This window comes from Myodes glareolus, chromosome 8 (assembly GCF_982192425.1).
Source record: "Myodes glareolus chromosome 8, mMyoGla1.1, whole genome shotgun sequence".
Classification (NCBI taxonomy): Eukaryota; Metazoa; Chordata; class Mammalia; order Rodentia; family Cricetidae; genus Myodes; species Myodes glareolus.
The window spans coordinates 19455048-19476471 of NC_142033.1; the positions used below are offsets into that span (position 1 = coordinate 19455048).

At 36.6% G+C, this 21424-nt stretch overlaps 1 protein-coding gene across 1 annotated transcript in view; it reads left to right on the forward strand.

Annotated features, from left to right (window-relative positions):
- The window catches only part of Csn2 (casein beta), a 35393-nt gene extending 14970 nt beyond the window's left edge, over nt 1-20423 (forward strand). The window contains exons 2-5 of the mRNA XM_087909479.1: nt 4823-4885; nt 6570-6611; nt 7920-8435; nt 20037-20423. Coding sequence (XP_087765605.1) covers nt 4823-4885; nt 6570-6611; nt 7920-8435; nt 20037-20423 — 1008 coding nt within the window. The remainder of the gene's footprint in view (nt 1-4822; nt 4886-6569; nt 6612-7919; nt 8436-20036) is intronic.
- The last annotated feature ends 1001 nt before the right edge of the window (nt 20424-21424 follow it).

The window sequence follows — 21424 nt, forward strand, 5'->3', positions numbered from 1 at the left end:
TGGAAATCATACGTTGTCGCCTGTGGTATTAGCAGTCCAGGAAGCTGGCACAAGGACACACAGGGCAGCCAAGGTGTTTCCTAAAGTGGCTTAAGACATTGGAATAATTTCAACTTTTTATTTCCTAGATTCTCCTTGGCTTAGAATACTCAAAGACTTAGAGTCAATATCGACATGAAAACTACAAGCGAACAAACAAGAAACAACAAAATAGTAATCATTGTCTTTGCTTTCTCAATTATTATAAAACAGGTTTGACTAAAAGGAGTGTTACTCTCTATCATAAATTTAGTGTGATGTCAATGTAATATCTGCTCAGGAAAAATGATGGCTTAGACACACGGTAAACTTTTTACTTAAAAAAAGAAATATCTTTTACAGATAGAGAATAATAGAAATATTATCTTTTACAGAAAGAGAAATAATAGAAAAAACTAAATACTAAAAATGACTAGAATCAAATACAAGCAGCTAAATATCAGATATTAAGTTGATAATAAAATTTGGGAGCTGCCATTTGTATGTCTTGGCAAAACAAATGCCACGAGGCATCCTCTGTCTTCTGACCATGCATCTTTGTAGTTTTGGTTCACTTTTCTCCTTGTTTCTGCCTCCTTGAAAACCTTTCTATTACTGCAAAGTAGAAAAAGAGAGATAAAGAGAAAAGAAAAAGAAAAACATGGTTCTGCTTTACTTAATCAATGCTAAGATAAACAATTATGATCCAAACGCCCCTCTCCTAAGAACCTCCCATGCACCCCCACTGTCTGTAGAACACAAGGCGTGTTCTAAGATTACAACATTCTTTGCTCTTCACTGTCTATCCAGGTCTAATTTTCGGGTCTAGATGAACTGCTTGACCTAGTTTGTTCCTTACACCTGACTTGTTCCTTACACCCAAAACTCTGCTCTTTCCATATTTACCCTTGAATTCTCATACATGAAGGTCAGCCCAGTTCTGCCTAGAACTCATGACTTTGTGCAGTCCTTTTCCTCTTTCTTAACCATCTTCTGGAATTAACCACCTGTCTCATATCTGTTTCCTGCACTGTATCACATATTTGTTAAAATACTCATTACTCTTCCTCCCTACTTTCCTATGGAGAGTATGTCTGACCTTCAGTATTTATTACTGCATAAGTGCTACTATGTAAAGACTTCGAAAAACATATTTCATCCAGAATGTCCCTCGTTCCCTTGACAACTGTTATGCTCCATGCAGTGTTAATGCACGATTATCTTTAGGGTCTAATCATTATCCCGTTATTGTCTTCTTTATAATGTTGAAATTCTTAAGCTTTTGTTGATTCAAGCTTGTTCAAAGAGTAATGAAAAATCACCACATAACCTTATGTTCTAAACCTTATATCCTTATATTCTTATTGTATTCTTTGATAGTCTCTTCCCTTCCTCTCTTAAGAAATCTGATATGTTTTATATAGATTTTAGCCTTATGATTGTGACTTTGAGCCAATGAAAATTCAGAATTTATCCTCTGGAGTGTCTCTACAGCTGGTCCTCCACTGGCCTCTTTCTTTTGACCAACAGTTCTTTCCTTTGTCCAACACTTTGGTATGATTCTCATTGTCCTAAGTACACTAAACTCATTAAAAATAGTATCTGCATGCATTTTTTAGAGAAAATGATGGGGTTTAAATGACATTAGCATTCAGTTACATCATGTATTATGATCATATTGACTTTCTATATCTCTTTCCATTTTTCCTTTCCAATTTCACAATTCACTCACCATTCCCTATCTGATTTCTGCTTTTTACATATCTTGATTTGTAACATAGCTGACATTTCAATTACTATATAGGTATAGCCTATTCACTTATTTCTGTAATTTCTTCTACTTGCCATTTTAATGACACCTTCTTTTTCATCATCCAATTTCCTTAGCACCATCTCCCTACTCAGAGTGATTTAATAATCTGTCTTAGACTATGATTATAACTTTGTATAATTATATCCTTTAACTTGTCACTGGGTTTATGTTTTCATAAGGTTTTGAAATCAATTAAACTTCTTTACTTAAATCTTTAATATCATCTCATATTTCTAGTGAATCATGTCAATAAAATATCTGAAATTCATAAGCATTCATGACCTGGTTCTATCAAATATCTGCCACATTTCCTTATACAGTCTGCACTTTATGGATCCTCAGAGTAGTCATAGAGTACCACTTATTGATATTTAACAATTCTGCTTATTCTTTATGATCTAGCTAAAGTAACAAACTCATCTTTTTACCATCATCAAATGTGTACTATTTCTCTATTTGACAAATTAAATTCTATACATTGAAACAAAAATGCTACATTTAAAACTGAGGTTTTTTTCCCCACAACGAAATCTTAGAAGAGTTAAAATATGGTCTGTGGGACTTCCATGTGACCAAATAAAATCACTTGTGAGACAGATGAGGAATATGATAACTCTGCTATTAAATATAGCCAGACTGACCAAGTTACTTGAGCATTTGCTATCTCAATTTCATAAATGTCAAATGAGAGAAAAGAGCAACTTAAAATTGCTTTGTTAAAGAAGATAATAATTATAACGTATTTAGTGGCTGATATATGCACAACAAGTAAAAACAATCTGTAATCTCTTTTATGGTTATTATAACTGAAGTAGAAAAAGTAACAGTTTATTAATTAAATAAATAAATCTCTATGATCTCTATGTCTATATTCAAGAAAAGGCAGAGTGGAAGGAAGGAAAAGAGAAAGAGAGAGAGAGAGAGAGAAGTGAAAGAGAGCGAGGAGGAGAAGGAGGAGGAGAAAGCAGAGTAGGTAACACTGGCGTTGGTTGTAGAAACCTGAGACTGTTTTAGCCAAGAATTAGGCTGTTTGTTGTACCTTTTTGCAAACTTTTTGCTACAGTTTCATAGTTTTATTTCCATACAAATTTTACAGATCCCTTCTCTGATTTATTTTATTACTATATGAAATGCATCCCTTTGTGTGGTAAATACTGGTTTAAGTATTTATTTTACCCAAGCCAGGCAAATGTGAGTGACAAAGAGTTTGTTGCACATGACTAGCCTCTCGTGTTATTGCTGAGTTCTCAGTGCTCATGTGAAGATGAAGTCCTGACCTATGTAAAGCTCTGGCTGTCTCCGATTCCAATGTTGACGTATGACTGCCCCACAACTGAGGTTAAAGCCCCCACTAAGATGCAAAGAGAACTGAGTCTACAGCAACTGGTACCAGATTGGCGGGTCAGCCAGGTTTTTTTTTTTGTTTGTTTGTTTTGTTTTTTGTTTTTTTTTTTTAAGTATTTGGACAATTGCATTTCCTGGATGCATTTGCTCCACCAGCTTCTGAATTGCTGCCTTGTTTAATGTACCCCAGACTTTCTTAGGACAGACAATAGAAAGAAACCGTTTTCCAATCATGTGAATTTCTTGGAATTGAAGGGACTTCTTGAACGTCTTACGAGCCACAAAATTAGCATATCATTAAATACAGTATATATACAGTTGCAGAAGCAGATAGACCATCATCTTCCCAGCTTCACCTTGACTCTTGTCCTCCACTAAAGGTAAGAATTTCAGAGGTGACATTTACATACTATTTTCATGATTTATTTGAAACTAGACTAGGTTATGGAAGTAATATAATTACTTAAAATAAAGTTTTTGGAAATTAGATTTTAAAAGAAGTGGTGAGATTATTTTAAAAATTAGGCTTAAAAATGTAGAAATGCCTAGAAAGATTTTATACAAATTACAATGACTATTGGCTTCATGAAAATGAGAATATGTAATAATAAATAAATATAAGGACAGTAAATATATTAAGAGGAGATTAGAAATTGATTTCTTAAATACATATCTCATTTGATTTGATGCATTTTAATTTAAAAAGGCACCCAAATTATATCACGGAAAGATATTTACTAGGCAACAATTATAAGCTGCAAATTCCAAGTTCTTAAACAAGAAGATTGTAGCCATAAAACTTGTCCATGGTCTTAGATCCTTGATCTAGTTTATAATATTTCAGAAAACATTATGTCATGTGGAAAATAGAAACAAAGTCTTCTTCTTGTGAAAGAATTTTAGAAAGGTCAGATATTACTTAGAAGCAATGATCATGAAAATATGATTGGGTGAAAGAAAAGGAACTTATAGCATACCAGATAACAATGAAATTCCAGTATAAAAATGGGCATATAAAATGATAAGAATAAAATATAAGAAATGCAGTGGAATTCTCCCCACATGCATAATCTACAACGGTACAACTTTCTTTTAAACTAGGACAATTAAATTAGATGGAACAGGTTTTAGACAAAGAAAGGTTAGTAATAAATTATGAAATACCCATCAGAAGAAACAAAAACATATTTTCACAGAGAGAATAATTTTCAACCATCAAGTATTGAAAAGAATACTTTTTAAATATCTTTAAAATTTTATATTTCTTGCTGAGACTACCCACAAGCAACAAAACTGTTTAAACACATTGTCTACCAATTCAGTCTAGAAGGGAGGTTCCCTCGTGCTGAGATATTCTCATTTTGTTCACGGACTGGCCACCTGTAAGTGATAAATAGTTTTAAATAAATGATTATTAAATGCTTCCAAAGTTATGACTTCTTTGTAGAGTTTGTAAAGCATCCATATGCTTATCAACAAAGATATCTAATAAAAATGAAGGGAAGAGAACTGTGAACTGAGAATCCTCGTGGTGCTGCTGAAGTTCAAGTTTAATGTTTAGCAATAGGAGTGCTTAGGAGCCAGAGAAGAATTTGACTTTAATTGACTGACTTATCTCTTACAACTTCTTCATCTTTTCATTCCCAGGACTTGACAACCATGAAGGTCTTCATCCTCGCCTGCCTAGTGACACTTGCTTTCGCAAGTGAGGTATGTAAAGAAACTTCCTAACTTATTAAGACGTAGGGAATGGTTTGCTCACTAATAGACAATAACAGTGGTGGCCACTTAGTACAGAATTAATGGAGAGTTTCAGATGTTTATTTGATCACTGCTTCTTTGAGGGTCATGTAGTATCTCAAGATTCCTGTAAGGTCTCAAAGCTGGAACAAATGCTTACTGCATTATTGTATCACCAATTCCCTAACAAACAGGAAAAAAGACCAAAAAAAAAACCAAACAACAAAACAAGGCAATAGGACTTCTTTTTGTCACTCATCAAAAACAATGCACAAGTTTATCTAATGTAAGAATGAACCAATAAAAGTTTACTAAATTATCAGAGAAATAGTAAATGTAATTTTTCAAGATTCTAAAAGGCATATAACAACTTTTTTGCTTTTTAAGTTTCTGAAAGATGTACATGACATAAAAGTCAAATAGGAAGCATGTTTAGTAGCAGGGTATATATAGTCATTAATAATGTTTTTTTTTGTTTATTTTTTTCAAAAGGAAACATTCAGCGTTTCCTCTGAGGTAAGAGGTTTCCCCTAAACAAACTACATTTTTAATGATCTGGAAGTTCTAATTAGTTCTATAAATTAAAATATATGTATTATTATTGTTTTATATTCTGAGAGCATTTCTAGCAGTGAGGTAAGATGATTGTCACTCAGAGCCAGTTTCTGAACTTAGAACAGTGAAGTGCTATCCTTCTGCTGAGTTAGATTGTCCTAGGTCACTATAACATATGCCTCAGGTAAATATGCTTTACATCATATTAGGGCAGAAAAATATCTAGATTTCTGCATATTCTATAATGTACTAAGTTAGTTTATTATTTGAAATTTTTTCATTGCACTTTTTTATTTGAGAAGCAAAACATCAAATTCTCTGCCAAGAGCTCAGTTTGATCAATGTTTTAATATTTACTGTGTGCCTTTTGTGGATCACTCAATGCCTAGGAACTACACCCCGAACTAAAGACAAATGCCAATAGAAATAAGATACTTGCTCTATAGTGTGTAGGCCTGCTTACAGAAGGATCCATTTGGTTATTAAGCAGTCATTTAGGTAAATAAAAATAAGTGAGATGTAATATAGTCCTCAATCTACCTGAGAGCAGCACATAGATGTCTTTACCTTGAACTACTTATTCACATGTGGTGCCATTTGTTTTTTTAGAAAAAAGTATATACTTTTCAGAGTTCTACAAATGCCTCAGAGGAAGTATTTAGCTTTCATAGTTTATTTGGAGGCTAATATATTAGCAAGTGAACTAACAGTAGCTACTACAATATATAGGCATTAGGCTGTGTTTTCAAACATTGTTCATATGTGTCTTTATATACTATACTCACAAATTCACTTTTCTCTCTTGACTGCACTCATCATTCTTGTATAGAATAAGTTCATACAGAATGTCAAAATAGTTTAAATACAAGTTTCCTCAATTTTCCCATCAGTAATGCATTAAAACAGCCTACCAAGTACCTCAATTTTAAATATACATTGAAAATACTATTTACTCAGTAAAAGCTAATGATTCTTTTTTCAATTATTTGAAGGAATCTACTGAAAATATCAATGAGGTAAACCCATCATATTTAATATCCATGCTTTATTTGGGGAGATTAAAATTTGGGATTTTTAATGTACTCTTTGTTTCTAACAGAAACTTCAGATGGTAGAGCAAATGGAACAACTGCAAGCCAAGGTAAATTGCTCATGGGAAATGTATGTCTTGGTTTTGTGACGTGTAATACCAGAAAATAATTATACCATGTCTGTTTATAGTAAACAAAGGTCATACACCAGTTCTATGAAAGCATACCACTTAGGTGTCAACACATTTTCTAAATCATGATTGCAGTTAATAGTGGTATTATCTGTTCTTAATAATTAGCATAAGCATTTCTCCTGCAGAAACCATTTTCCTTTTGTTATCTAAATGAATATGTTGATGAAAGGACACGTTGACATTGGTTTTAGTTCACAATTTGATTTATGATAATATTTGTACTTTGTGTTTGCCTAGTCTTAAGGGCATTTCTAGTCCAAAGATAAAAGGAGTGAGATGCAGAACAGCTGAATGAACCACTGGTTAAGCTCTCATAAAAAGTAGAAGAGGTTGCCTTCAAATCAGTGGTTTTCTGAATAGCATCTAGTTGCACTATTGAATCATACTTATGACCATACATTCAATTCAGCTAACAGTTTAACTTTGATAGTTCATTTTCTTCAGTAAATTACTTGATGTTCACATCATATTTTCTAAATAAAATTAAAATTTTAGAGATCGACTCCTCTTGAAAAGATTAAAAAAAATTGTATTTTGCCAAAAGAAGTCTTTCTACTAGTTGACCAATATTAAGTGACTCACAAAATTTAGTCACAAATTGAGGCTGATTTTCCCCCTTAAAACCAAATAAAATAAACTTTAGCATTGTCCCATTAATCCTTTTAAAATTAATTTGCCTTCAACTATAAAAATATTTTTTTCTATTATCAGTCTACAAAGGTTGAGGAATCAATGCTCTTGCATACTTATGAATATATAACTACACATGTAGACATGACTTGGGAAAAAGAAAAGATTCTAAAAAATCGTGAACATCAATTTCATTTTGCGCTATAATTCCTTTACAACTAGAATAGGCTAGGGCAAAATCCTTTAAGAACACTGTACTTATTTTCTTAATATGACCCAACAGAATGTCTTCCTATTTTGTTCATCTTTCAAAAAAAAAAAAAACAAAACTGCCGAGATTGCTTATTACTCTGTACCCAGACTTGCCTAGAATGCACCATTTACCTCAGGTGGTCTCAAAGTTATAACAATCCTCCTGCTTCAAGCTCCCAGCTGGAAGATCTAGAGGCATTAGACACCATACCCAGCGAGGGCCAAGATAGTTTCTTAAGCAAAAACATTTGCTCAATTATCATTGGTTAAAAGATTATTTATTAATTAATTAAGAAGGATGATGTTGCTGAATTGTGTACTGAAAGGTTCTTTTCTTTCTAGGAAGTGCTCCAGGATAAAGTCCACCCCTTCATTCAGTCACAACCTCAGGCCTTTCCCTACAACCAGCCCATCTCCTGCACTCCCTTTGCACAAAACATCCAGCCTATTGCTCAACCCTCTGTAGTGCCTTCTCTTGGGCCTGTCCTTTCTCCTGAACTGGAAGCTTTCCTTAAAGCTAAAGCCACCATCCTTCCCAAGCACAAATCCGCATCCTCTCTTAACTCTGAAACTCTGCTCCACCTCATTAACCCTCAAGTCCTCAGTCTTGCTAATCTTGCAAACCAGCACATTTCTCAGGCTCAGGTCCAGGCCCTGGCACAGGCCCTGCAAGCTTTTCTTCAGACTCCCCTGGTTTCTTCTCAGACCCAGCTGACTATTCCTCAATCCAAAATTCTGTACCTCCTCCAGCAAGTAGCACCCTTCCTTCAAACAGATATGCCTGCTCAAGCCCTTCTTCAGTACCTAGATGTTCTGCTTAGCCCCACCTTTCAGTTTCAGCCACCTCAACCCACCACTGTAAGTCTAAATTTACTTCCTTTTAAATTCCCCTCAAAATGTGCATGTGATAACACTAATAGAAGAAATGGAGGCTGTAGAATGGAAGAATAGATGTATAATGCATCCATCCATAAAAAATCCTTGATGTGGGCTATAAAATAGAGCCACCTGGAGATATTCACTTCCACCTAATTCCCAGTGCCTAGCATCTTAAAGACTCTGATATAACTGTTATGATTGTCAAAACAAAAGTCATAGTCTGTTGGAAGTAGACAATTTGTCAGGTTGACTGAAAATTCTGATTTCAAGAGAATTAAGGCTGACTAAACCACAGGTAAACAAGGCGATTTATTAGATTTGAGTAGCGAAGTTTCTTCAATAGAGTTCTCAAATTTCCTTGTGCATATTTATTATCCACATATTGCAGTTTATTTGCCATTGGAGTATATGTGCATGGGGTCAAAAGATTGAGCTGTTTCATTTGTTATATAGATACACTTTAGGCAGGTGTTACATTAAAAGGGAAAATTTATACTTATTTATTTGTGTTTGTTTGAATTTAGGTCTAAGAGGATTTCCAAGTTAATATCTCCTCCTCATTTTTGGTAAGTTTCTGGAAATTGAAGACCAAAGTGAATATTTTTGTAATTGACATCTTTTTATATTTCATTATTTTATATACACACATCAGAGTAGCAAATTTAATCACAGTATTATTTATCAATGGTTGACAGCTTCTTACCAATGTGACGCGAGGCACAGCTTAAATTTCAAGAAACTTTTAATTTTATTTTTTGTCACTAATATAGATCTGGCTCATTCAAAGATCTTTTATCTTTACATCTTATATAATTAAGTTAATAGAAACTCAGAAATGAACTTTTCTTGTATTTTATGTGAATACATTATAGCTTTCATTACAGGACAGTTTTCATTTCAGTGAATACATTATGTTTCATAAATTTTATGTTTATTGAATTTAAAATAGTTTTTAAATTCATAATTCAAAAGCAAATTACTCAGTCCAAATATTAAAAAGGTACAATAGGGCAGATAATATTGATTTGAAGATCTAAACTACAAAGCTATTTAGGACTGAAGAAAGACTAGGCATTTTGCAACAATTTCTTGTGATCCTAATCATTGAATACGAGTTTTATGCCTCTAAGGAGAGAAACATATACATTTACAAAGCAATTACTTTTTGTGTACTGCAACTGGTGAAAAGTGAATGAATATAAAACCATGATTCTCAACCTGTGGTTAAAGATCCCATTGGGAATGACAGGTCCTTTCATAAGAGTCACATATTGGATAGCCTGCATATCAGATATTTACATTATGATTTAAAACAGTAGCAAAATTACAGTTATGAAATAGCAATGAATTAAATTTATGTTTGGGGTCACCAACGCATGATGAACTGTACTAAAGATTCAATACTAAAGGTTGAGAACTACATTCTTGAAAAACAGAACTGATTCTATTGTTTTTCACAGAATTGACTGAGACTGGAAATGCAACAACTTTTTCATCTTCGGATCGTGCTACAAAAATGTTATACTTTTGAATGAATCTACATGGAAAAAAATTCTGTTATTTATTCTATGTATTATACGGCATTCATTTCATCTGAATTTGACTCATTAATTTTTTATGCTTTTGAATTGTACTTCATATAATATCATAAAAGTTACATACTGAAGTAAAAATGCATGTCAATAATGTATGCAAAATAGTTTGTGAAATTGAGAACCCATTTCCTTTCCAGTCATTTCAATAAACAATCCTTTAGGCATATTTAAATAGTCTTGTCTTTATTGCAGTTTTCAAACTTTCTAAGTATTGTTCAGTTTTAATGCCAACTGTTCATGGATGTTAAAAATTATCATATAACTAACTGCCTTGGGAATGCACACCAGTATTGCTTGAATTTGAAGGTTGAGGCTTGATAGCCAAGAGTCCAAGGCCAGGCTGCCCAACAGATGAGATTGAAGTTTGCTAGGCTACCAGGTGATACCTTGTCTAAAAGAAAACAAAATAAAGTAGAAATAAATTTAAAATTCTAAAGGAGGAATGTAGATATACCAATGATAAATATGTAAGAACATTAAGAAATCAAAAGCAATATTTAAAATGATGACTAAACAAAAATCAAGGTACAGAGAAAATTTTAGATTGATGTGTACCCTTTTTTCTTCCTCAAATCTTGGTTCGTACTTATCTTCCTGTGCAATTATTGCATCTGTGACTTCCACTCAAATAGATCCTATACTAGGTAGTAAGTTTTGTAGTCATTCTAGAAAGATTATTGCAAATTTGAAATCTGTGGCACACCTCTGTCTTATGGCAGCTAAGTGGTACTCAGGGAGATGTTTATTCTCTCATTACTTCAAATTCCACATCTATAAAGTATTAGACAAAATCTCACTAAAGTCTTGCTAGTGCATTAGCAATATTCGTAGGAACCACAGAGAACATGTTAGAATCTCACGGAGGCTCTGCTCTTCCACCTTTTCACCAACATATCAGTAGTCTACCACAAGATGAACTTTATTAGCCACAATTGCCCATCACCAGCAAATCAGTAATCTATCACAAGCCGAACTGTATCAACCACTATTGTCCACCAGTAACATATCAGTAGGCTACCACAACAGAACTGTATCAACCACAATTGCCCATCACTAACATATCAGTAATCTACCACAAGCGTAACTGTATCAGCCACAATAGCCCAGTAAAGAAAGTTGTATGTGATGTTCTGATCACTATAATCTATGGTTATGCAGTGATTGTTACACTGTGATGGGTGCTCTCTCTTTATAGCAACTTTTTTCATTTATACATTTTTTCATTTATACTTTTTATTATATATTCAATCTCCTGAATTTATGCAATGGCTGGTATTTAACAATTAATACTTCTCATATCTTCAATGTTTTCCTTTCCTTATTATACTGTAATTGTAATGAAAAAATTTATGTGCTGAAGTGTGCATCTTAAAAGAAAAATCTCTTTAATGTAGTAATTTTAAATTGTTCTCACTTCTTTGGTCCACTCCAGATAGTGCTTTTAACTTTAAACTCACTCCAGGCACATTTTTGCTCATCACACACACACACACACACACACACACACACACACACACACACTGTTGTTTTTGAAGGCATTCAATAGCTGTCATCTCATTCACCATCTGTCATTTGTCCAGTGTCCCTGTAATATTTGATAAATTTGTCTATCCTTATTATTTAAAAATACTTCTCTTCATTTGAAATCCCCAACCATTTCAACTTTGATTTACTGTAACTCTCCTGCCATTCTCATTCATTCTTGTGTAAGTTCTGTTGCTGCACAGTACTCTAAGTATGGGTCTGACCCTGAGTGACCACTATCAGTTTGGCAAGTCCCAGTATAACCTGTGTCAAGTTTCAGGTTATGTAAGTATGCTTGCCAGGTTTACTTAAGCATAGCCTTTCTGAATTACTTTATCTTTCTGTCTCTGTTGCCTAATCTTTGAAATACAATTAACATTTTATTTTTAAAGTTTTGTGGTATTCATTAAATATCAGTACATGAAAAACTATTAAAATGCTTATTGAGAGACATGTGATGTACAGTTGTCAACTATTACTCACAAAATACTGAAACTCTGATGAAAAATATCTATTATATTACTCATTAAATACTACAGCCATTGTAAAGAAATTGATTTTTTAATTAAAATTTCCCCAAAGACATTTCATCTCACATTTCATCTAACACCATAGGAACATTTTTCTGATTTTATTTTGTATTAGTTTTTTTAGAATTTACTATGAAGTATTTTGGTCGTTTTCACCCCTGTTCGCCCTACACAGATCTGCCTCTATTTCCCAGCCCACTCAATGGTATTCTGCTATTTTATTTTAACCTATCAAATCCAGTTTGTGCTGCTCATATAGTCTTGGATCTTGGACCACCACTGGAGGGTAGTCAAACCACCCGTGACTGCACACTTAATTAAAGTAATTCTCCTCCCAGCGACTATTAGTTGCCAAGATCTGCTTAGCTAGAGATAAGGATTCCAGCAGCAACCCCACTTGTTCCTAGGAGTTTTGTCTGATTGTCTGGCTTGAGATTTCATAGGTCTTTCATGCTGTCTCAAACACTGAGAATTAAGAGGTGCAACTGCCTTGAATTTAGTATAATCTTTGGGGCTTCCTTGTCTAATAATGTTGCGTCAGGGCTCTTCTTTGATGTTTTTAATATCTGATTGTCTGAATGTGTATATATATATATATACATATACTTACCCTACAGGTTCTTCCTTTATATATATTATGTCTTCCAGTTTAGTATTTTAATGAGATTTCTGATGTGTGAATGAGTGTGTCTCTGTTTATTGTGCCTTTTCTTGGGCCCTGTTCCTTCTGTTTGCTAAATTTTTTTCAATTGTGAAATGTTAGCTTTGGTTTTTTTATTATTTTCTTTTTTATTATAGAAGCCTGATTTTTTATATAAATTGAGAGATACAAAGGAGATGAGAGTTCAGGAAATAAGAAACTATGAGGAGTGGAGGAAGGAAATTATAATCAGGATAGAGTATGTGAGAAAAAAATATTTTCAATAAAAAGTATACATTAAAAGCTTCATATATCATACAGGCAAAAGTTGAAAGCTTGGAGGAGGGGGGTAGAGGAAATTGGAGAGGGGGAGAGAGAGGTGAGAAGGGGAGGGTTGGGGAGAGCTTGGGGAGTGGGATCTTTGAGATGAAGAAGGATGGATTTGGGAACAAAGAAGGAGATACTTTAATTGAGGTAGCCATTTTGGGGTTGGCAAGAGGCTTGACACTGGAGGGGTTCCAGGAGTCCAGCTGTCTGATCTTGTCCAGTAGTCAGAATGATGACTATCTTGAATATCACCATAGAACCTTCATCCAGAGGCAAATGGAGACAGAGAAAGAGATCCACATGGGAGCACTGGACTGAGCTCCCAAGGTCCAGTTGAAGAGCAGAAGGAGGGAGAATATGAGCAAGGAAGTCAGGACCACGAGGGGTTGGTTCATCCACTAGGACAGTGTGCTCCTAACGGGAGCTCACCAACTCCAACAGGACTGGGAATGAATGAGCATGGGATCAAACTGGACCCTCTGAATGTGGTTGACAATTGGGGCAGTCTGAGGAGCCAATGATAATGGCACTGGGATTTGTCTCTACTGCATGTACTGGCTTTTTGGGATCCTATTCTCTTTGGATGCATACCTTCCTAAACCTGGATGTAGGGGGAGGGCCTTGGAATTACCACAGGGCAGGGTGCCTTTGCCTCTCTTAGGACTGGAATGGGGAGGGTGAGAAGTAAAGCAGGAGGGAAGTGTGTGGGGGGGAAGCAGGAATTTTGATTGGTATTATTTATAAAGTAATAAAAAAGAGAAAAAACAAGATAATCATCAGCGTGATAGTGGGCAAGGCCAGTTCAGGCACACTCTCCTCTGCTGTCCAAGGATCCTGTGGACACCTGGGATCCCCTCTAGAGCCAAGTCTCTTGCCAACCCTAAAATGGATCCCTTAATGTTGGTATCTTCTTCTCTGCTCCTATATCTGCCCTTCCTCCATCTCCACCCTCCCACTACCCCAAGCTCTTGCCAGTTCTTCCCTTCTCCCTTCCCTCCCCTCTCTCCTTCCCCCAACCTCACCTCCACCCCTGCCCCCAACCCCATGCTCACAACTTTTGCCCTGCAATCTTGTTTGCTTCTAATTTCCAGGAGGCAATATATGTTTTTCTTTTGGTTCACCTTGTTATTTGGCTTCTCTGGGCTTGTGAACTATAGGCTTAATGACATTGGTTTATGGCTAGAGTCCACAAATGAGTGAGTATATAACATATTCATCTTTTTGGGTCTGGGTTACCTCACTCAGGATAGTGTTTTCTATTTCCATCCATTTTCATGCAAAATTCAAGATGCCATTGTTTTTTTTTCCTGCTGAGTAGTACTCTAATGTGTATATATTCCACACTTTCTTTATGTGTTCTTCCATTGAGGGACATCTAGGTTGTTTCCAGGTTCTGGCTATTACAAATAATGCTGCTATGAACTTAGTTGAACAAATGCTTTTGTAGTATGATTAGGCATCTCTTGGGTATATTCCCAAGAGTGTTATTGCTGGATCCTGAGGTAGGTTGATGAGGCAGTGTGCCTATTCTAATGGGAGCTCACCAAATCCAGCTGACAGGGTCTGAATGAGCATGTGATCAAACCGGACTCTCTGATTGTGGCTGACAATGGGGGCTGACTGAAAAGTCATTGATAAATGCGCTGGGACTTATTTTTACAGCATGTTCTGGCTTTTTGGGACCCTAGTCTATATGGATGCGCAGCTCCCTAGGCCTGAAAGTAGAGGGGAGGGCCTTGGACTTCCCACAGGGCAAGGTTCCCTACCCTCTCTCAAGCAGAGTGGGAGAGGGAGGAGAGGATGTGAGGGAGCAGGAGGGGATTGGGAGGAGGGAAGGAAGTGTAAATAATTGAGTGGAAAAATAAAAATTTAAAAAAAGAGAGAAAAAAATTTAAAAAATGAGGCAGGAGTAACATTTATTATCATACTTCTAGTACAAGAGCACTAATTTAATTATGAGAAAAATCAACGAATAGAAATAGAAGGTACATAGATTGTGCATTTTCAGACTATGTGACTATTCAAGTATAATAACTCAGAGAATCTAAACAACGCTCTTGAAGTAAGAAGTGAGATTTGTAAGTTTTCTAGAAAAAAATCAACAAAGAATATAATAGCAAAAATATAACAATCTATAGAATAACAAAGGTAAAATAGAAGATACAAGATAAGATACATGTAATAAATGTAAATGCTAATAGAGTAAATCATAGATCTTTAAATAACTAGTCAGCAAAGATGAGTCTAAGAGAGACACATATGGATCTAATCTACATGTGAACAGTGAAAAATTTTCAAGGGTTTTATTGAGCATTAAAGAAATTTACTGTAAGAATAAATTTCATGTGAACATAGATCATCTTCATTAAAGGCAACATTGGATTATAATTGTTCATTTTTGCTTCTTATCATATTTTTATTATTTAAAACTTTTAAAAAAGTTTTTATTGAAAATAGATTCTTCTCTAACACAACATATCCTGACCACAGTTTTCCTTCTAACCATTCCTCCCTGCACCCTACTTGCCCTCTTCCTCAGAATCACTCCTCCCCTGTTTCTTCTTCAGAGAATAACAGATCTCCAAAAGACTGCCAAAAATGACAAAATAAGATACAATAAGACAAAGTAAAAGATTTCAAATTGAGTCTAGGCAAAGGCCACCCAACAAAAGAAAAGAGTCCCAAGAGTAGACGAAAGAGTCGGAGATACACCTCACATACTCTTTTAGGAGTTCCGCACAAAACAGCAAGCTAACAGCTATAACATATGAAGAACCTGGTATAGATCCTGTAAGTTTCCATGGTAGATTCTTCAGTCTTTGAGACCATGAGAACCATGTTTAGCTGATTTAGTGGGCCGTGTTCATCTGGTGTTATTCATCCCCTCTGACTCCTACAATCTTTATTTCCCCTATTCTGTTAGATTCCCCAACCTCTGACTGAAAGGACCCAAGAGAGACCTCCAATTTAGACTCTTTTTTCTACATGCAATTGCCCACTGCTGATGGGATTGAAAACTTGTACAGTCACTATGGAAAACAGTATGGTGGTTCCTCAGAAAATTGGGAATCAATATACCTCAAGACCTAGATATGTCACTCTAAGGCTTAGACCCGAAGAACACTCTATTCTAACACAAAGACACTTGCTCAGTTATGTTCACTGTGGCTTTATTTGTAATATCCAGAAACTTGAAACAACCTAGCTGCTCCTTAACTGAAGAATCTATAAAGAAAATGTGGTTTGTTTGGATAGCACATTCAAGCTGGTCCTGAAGAAGTAGGTGTGGGAGATCCAACCCTGAGGACATGAATGTAGGGGTACTTGCTCATGCCTTGCTCTTTGCTGCAAAGCCTGAACTCTCCAAGGCATTGTAGGAGAGCTCACCATGGTGGTGAGGGCAGAGGAGGGCTGGTGGACAGACCAACCCTGCAACTTATCAGGCACACAACCAGGGTTAGGGATCAGCCCACCCCAATATCCGCCTAATCTGTGATCTTCTGGAGCACATGAAGGGACCAGTCCTGCAGATCCAAAGTTTCAAAATTTTCACAACACAGAGCAAAAGCAGGATAACCAAGGGGAGCTTCAGTGAGGGCCCAGCATTGATAGTGTAGCAGTAACCAGAGGCCTTGAACCAAAGTAATGACTTTTTGCCAGGAACATTTGCAAGTATAGATATATGAACAAAATAATTTACTGTGTAACTCACTATGTCATATGACAGCTTCTATGACAAGATTTTTTATGCTTTCTTTTTATTTATTTATTAAAAATTTCCACCTCCTCCCCACCTCCCTTTTCCCTCCCCCTCCCCACCTCCCCTCCCTCTCTAGTCCTAAGAGCAGTCAGGGTTCCCTGCCCCCTGTGAAGTCCAAGGTCCTCCCCCCTCCATCCAGGTCTATAAAGGTGAGCATCCAAACAAACCAGGCTCCCACAAAGTCAGTCCATGCAGCAGAATCAAAACCCAGTGCCATTGTCCTTGGCTTCTCACTCAGCCTTCATTACCAGCCCCATTCAGAGTGTCCAGTTTGATCACATGCTCCATCATTCCCAGTCCAGCTGGCCTTGGTGAGCTCCCATTAGATCAGTCCCACCGTCTCAGTGGGTGGACACAATCCTAGTGGTCCTGACTTCCTTGCTCATGTTTTTCCTCCTTCTGCTCCTCATTTGGACCTTGGGAGCTAAGTCCAGTGCTCTAATGTGGGTCTCTGCCTCTATCTCCATCCATTGCCAGATGAAGGTTCTATGGTGATATGCAAGATATTCATCAGTGTGGCTATGGGACAAGGCCAGTCCAGGCACCCTTTTCTCTGCTGCCCAAGGAACAATCTGGGGACCTCTTCTTGGATCTGGGAACCCCTCTAGAGTCAAGTCTCTTGCAAACCCTAAAATGGCTCCCTTAATGGGGTGGGGTGTAGGCAGAGGGCTGATACTCAGGAATGGGAAATGAATGAGTTTGAGAATCATGATATGAAGTCACAAAGCATAAATAATAAGAAAATTTAAAAAAGAAAATGTGTTACATTTAAAAACAATGTTTAAATTTAATATATTCTGGCCATATTCTTCCCTTCTGCCAGTTCCTTCCAGATCCTCTCCTACTCTCTACCTACCAAATTTTAAATCCATGGAGGGTGGGGGAAAATGGAGGGTGGAAGAAGAAGAGGAGGGGAGATGGGGAGAAATGGTGAAAACTTGAGGGAACTGAATAGTCAAGATGGAGGAAGGACAGAGAGTAAGAAAAGAGATACCTTGATGGAGGGAGCCATTATGGGGCTAGAAAGAAACCTGGCTCTGGAGAAATTCCCAGAAATCCACAAGAATGACCCCAGATAAGATGCTAAACAATAGAGGAGAGGGTGCCTGAACTGGCCATGCTCTGTAGTCAAACTGAAGAATATCTTACATATATCATCATAGAACCTTCATTCAGCAACTGATGGAAACAGAGGCAGAGACCCACACCAGAGCACTGGGCTGAGCTCCCAAAATCCAGTTGAAGAATGAAAGGATTGAGAATATGATCTAAGAGTTAAAGACCATGATGGGAATATCCACTAAACAGTCTGTCTGTGCTAATGAAGCTCACCAACTCCAGTCTGACAGGGAAGGAAGAAGCATAGGTCCAAACTAGTCCCTCTGAATGTGGTTGACAGTTGTATGGTTGGGGCAGACTGAGGGGCTACTGGCAGTGGCACCAGAACTTATTGCTACTGCTTGTACTGGCTTTTAGGGAACCTATTCTCTTTGGATGGATACCTTGTTCAGCATAGATATAGTAGGGAGAGCCTTGAACCTTTCCCAAAATAACGTGCCTTACCCTATATGTGAAGTGGATGGGGGTAGGGTAGTAAAGAAGGGTGTTTCAAAGAAATCCTACACTGCCTCAGAATTGAGAAGCAGATGGTTGGCCAGCGCTTATCTGAGAAACCTCACTCCCCGGTACAGGGCGCGCTTCCCATACCAGATCGCAGGTGAAATTATCATAGCAAAGACAGAGACAAGGCTTTGAACTAATTCTTTCTGGCTGGCAGAATGAGCAGGGGAAGCCAAGCTGGTTAGTGTAAACAATTCTTGCATCCTGTGCTTTGGCCTCGAGGAACAGGGAAGACAGGGCCCTACAATTTATTTAGGGGTAGACTCGCAAAGCAGAATCCTTTGCTTGAACAGAGATCAGAAACCAATCCCACAGCCAGAAAGAAGAGGTTGGATGCATGCTCTACATCAGCTTCTATAGTATAAGAGGACATGTACCAGTGGACGGGTAACCACTGGCTGTCAGTGTTCCTATAGCAGGATGGAGTGGGATAAGTTGAGAGAATGAGGAGGGGACGGAGTGGGGACTTTAATTGGTATAAATAATGAAAAAAGACAGTTTGTTTTGGCGCTCCAGTCTGTTTGGACTCTCACCTTTCCTGGACCTGGAGGGAGGGGGGGAGGAACTTGAACTTCCCACAGGGCAGGAAACCCTGACTGCTCTAGGGGATGGAGAGGGAGGAGGAGAGGGAGTGGGGGGAGTGGGAGGGTGTTGGGAGGCGGGGCTGAAATGGAAACTTTTATAATTTAATAAAAAAAAAATTAGAAAAGAACAAAAACCCAGTATAACAACCCCCAAAACAAAAAAACAAAATAAAAACCATCCCCAAAAGAATGAAACAAACACCAAACTTGGAAAAACAAAAATAAAATCTTGTGAAGTCCATTATATTTTGGTTTTTGTTGTTGTTTTGTTTTGTTAGTCATTAAAAAACTTTATTTGAATATTTCAAAAATCTGCATAGGTGTTAAGACATAGTAAAAATTATATTTTAATAGTTCATAAAATTTGATTTAGAAGTTAATTTTCAAGACCTGTAGTTTTAGTTAACTTATTTTAAATGCTACTGGGTTATCACTGATATTCAAATATTAGGTGGTTTTCCAGTTCAAAATCATATTTGTGTAGTGTTCAGCTTATGTATTCTAAAAATATTTACATGGCATACTTTGTGTTTAGTATTGAAATAGAATAAGTAGCATACTTTTACACAAACTGATAATCAGAACTCTCTCTTTAAAAAAAAAAACCCACCCTTTTAGGTCATGTGCAAGCAGTCTTATGCAGAAATGGAAAAGGGTTTTGCCTGACAAAAGAACACTCCACAGGAAACACCAAGGAGAGAAGCAGAGTCCTTCAGAGAGGAGCAGTCATCAGTTCAAACGGCCTCCTGGAAGGACACATGAAAACCTCCAGAGGTCTTGGATTCCATCGAAACCTCACATCGAAGAAGTTCATTATTCCAGCACCGCAAACAATTTCTGTCCCTCTAGATGATCTATGTCAGTTTCTCACTGTAGCCACTAATGGGCTTTGGGAAGTTCTAGACAAGCAGGAAGCCACTGCACTGGTAATAACCTTGTTTCGTGCATATAAAGAAATATATGTTTCTGGCCCTAAAAGCAATTCCTGCCATCTAACTAGCCTCTTTCCCCATCAGAGAGTAACATCCGAGTGCTGTTCCAGTACAAACCTGAATATGAAATAGGTATGTCAACTACTAATCTAATGAAAAGGTCGTCTGATTCAATACATTCTGAAGCTTGCATTCATCAGGCTAAAAATGCAGAAACATTTTCTCCAGAAGAGAGTAATTCTGACCCTTGCAGCAATAAAGAAGCTAACAGTTTACCCAATAGAGACAGTAAGAAAGGAAGCAAGAAAGAACTAGATGCTAAGAATTTCTATGAAGATGCAGCTGAGTACGTTGGCTGTGAACTTGTAAGTGCTGCTTTAGAAGGTGGTTCCAGAGACAGCATCACTGTTATGGTAATGTTTCTCAATGGGAGTGAGTATCAGCTGCTATCATAACAACATTCCAAAGACCCAGAGCAGCAAACAGTACCACAAAGACTACAGTGCTCTAGACTCTAGGACAGATCATGACTGTGAGATCCATCCTTAAGAATGGGAAGAAAATACAAAAGCTTCCAGCTACATACCATGTGTGTTATGCTCACTTCTTTATGTAAAGAGAAAAAAAAAAACCTCAGTGTTGCTTTTTTATACCACTTTATTCCAACATGAGCACCTCAATATAAAACTAAACACTGGTGAACTGTTTTCCTTACTAATTTTGAGTTACTGTAAAATGTACAAGTTCTGCTAGCAGATCAACACTTAAATAGATTAAATCATGTGACACATGGTAGATTTCATATAATGAAAATACCTAAAAAAATTAGTGCAATATACTGATCAAAATTAAATGGACTTTGAAAAACAAGGCTTCAAGATTATTACAAAGAACATTGTAATACTTATGTTGCAAATTGCAGGTGCAGTGTTTTATTATGGTTCTAGCCATGAGAGAACAGCAAAGCCCCTTCCTTTTATAGGGGGACAAAGAAATAATTAGTTGTTTTAGTAACTGCATATTTTGTATATGCTTAGGTAATTCTTAAATATTACAGAAAATAATAAACATGGAAATTACAATGCAGTACTCTATTTACAGTACAGCTGAAGATCATATTTAAAATCAAGTTTGACCCTCTCCCCTTCCAACCACCCTCCCCCCCCCCCCCCATGCACCCGAGGTTACCTGGGACTCTTGTCTATTTCCAATCTCCAGGAGGATAACTACATGATTTTCTTCAGGTTCACCTTCTTATTTAGCTTCTCTAGGATCATGGGTAATAGGCTCAAAGACCTTTAGTTATGGATAGAATCCACTTATGAGTGAATACATACCATATTCCTCTTTTTGGGTCTGGCTTACCTCACTCAGTAAGGCGTTTTCTGTTTCCATCCATTTGCATGCAAAATTCAAGATGTCATTGTTTTTTACCGCTGAGTAAAACTCTAATGTA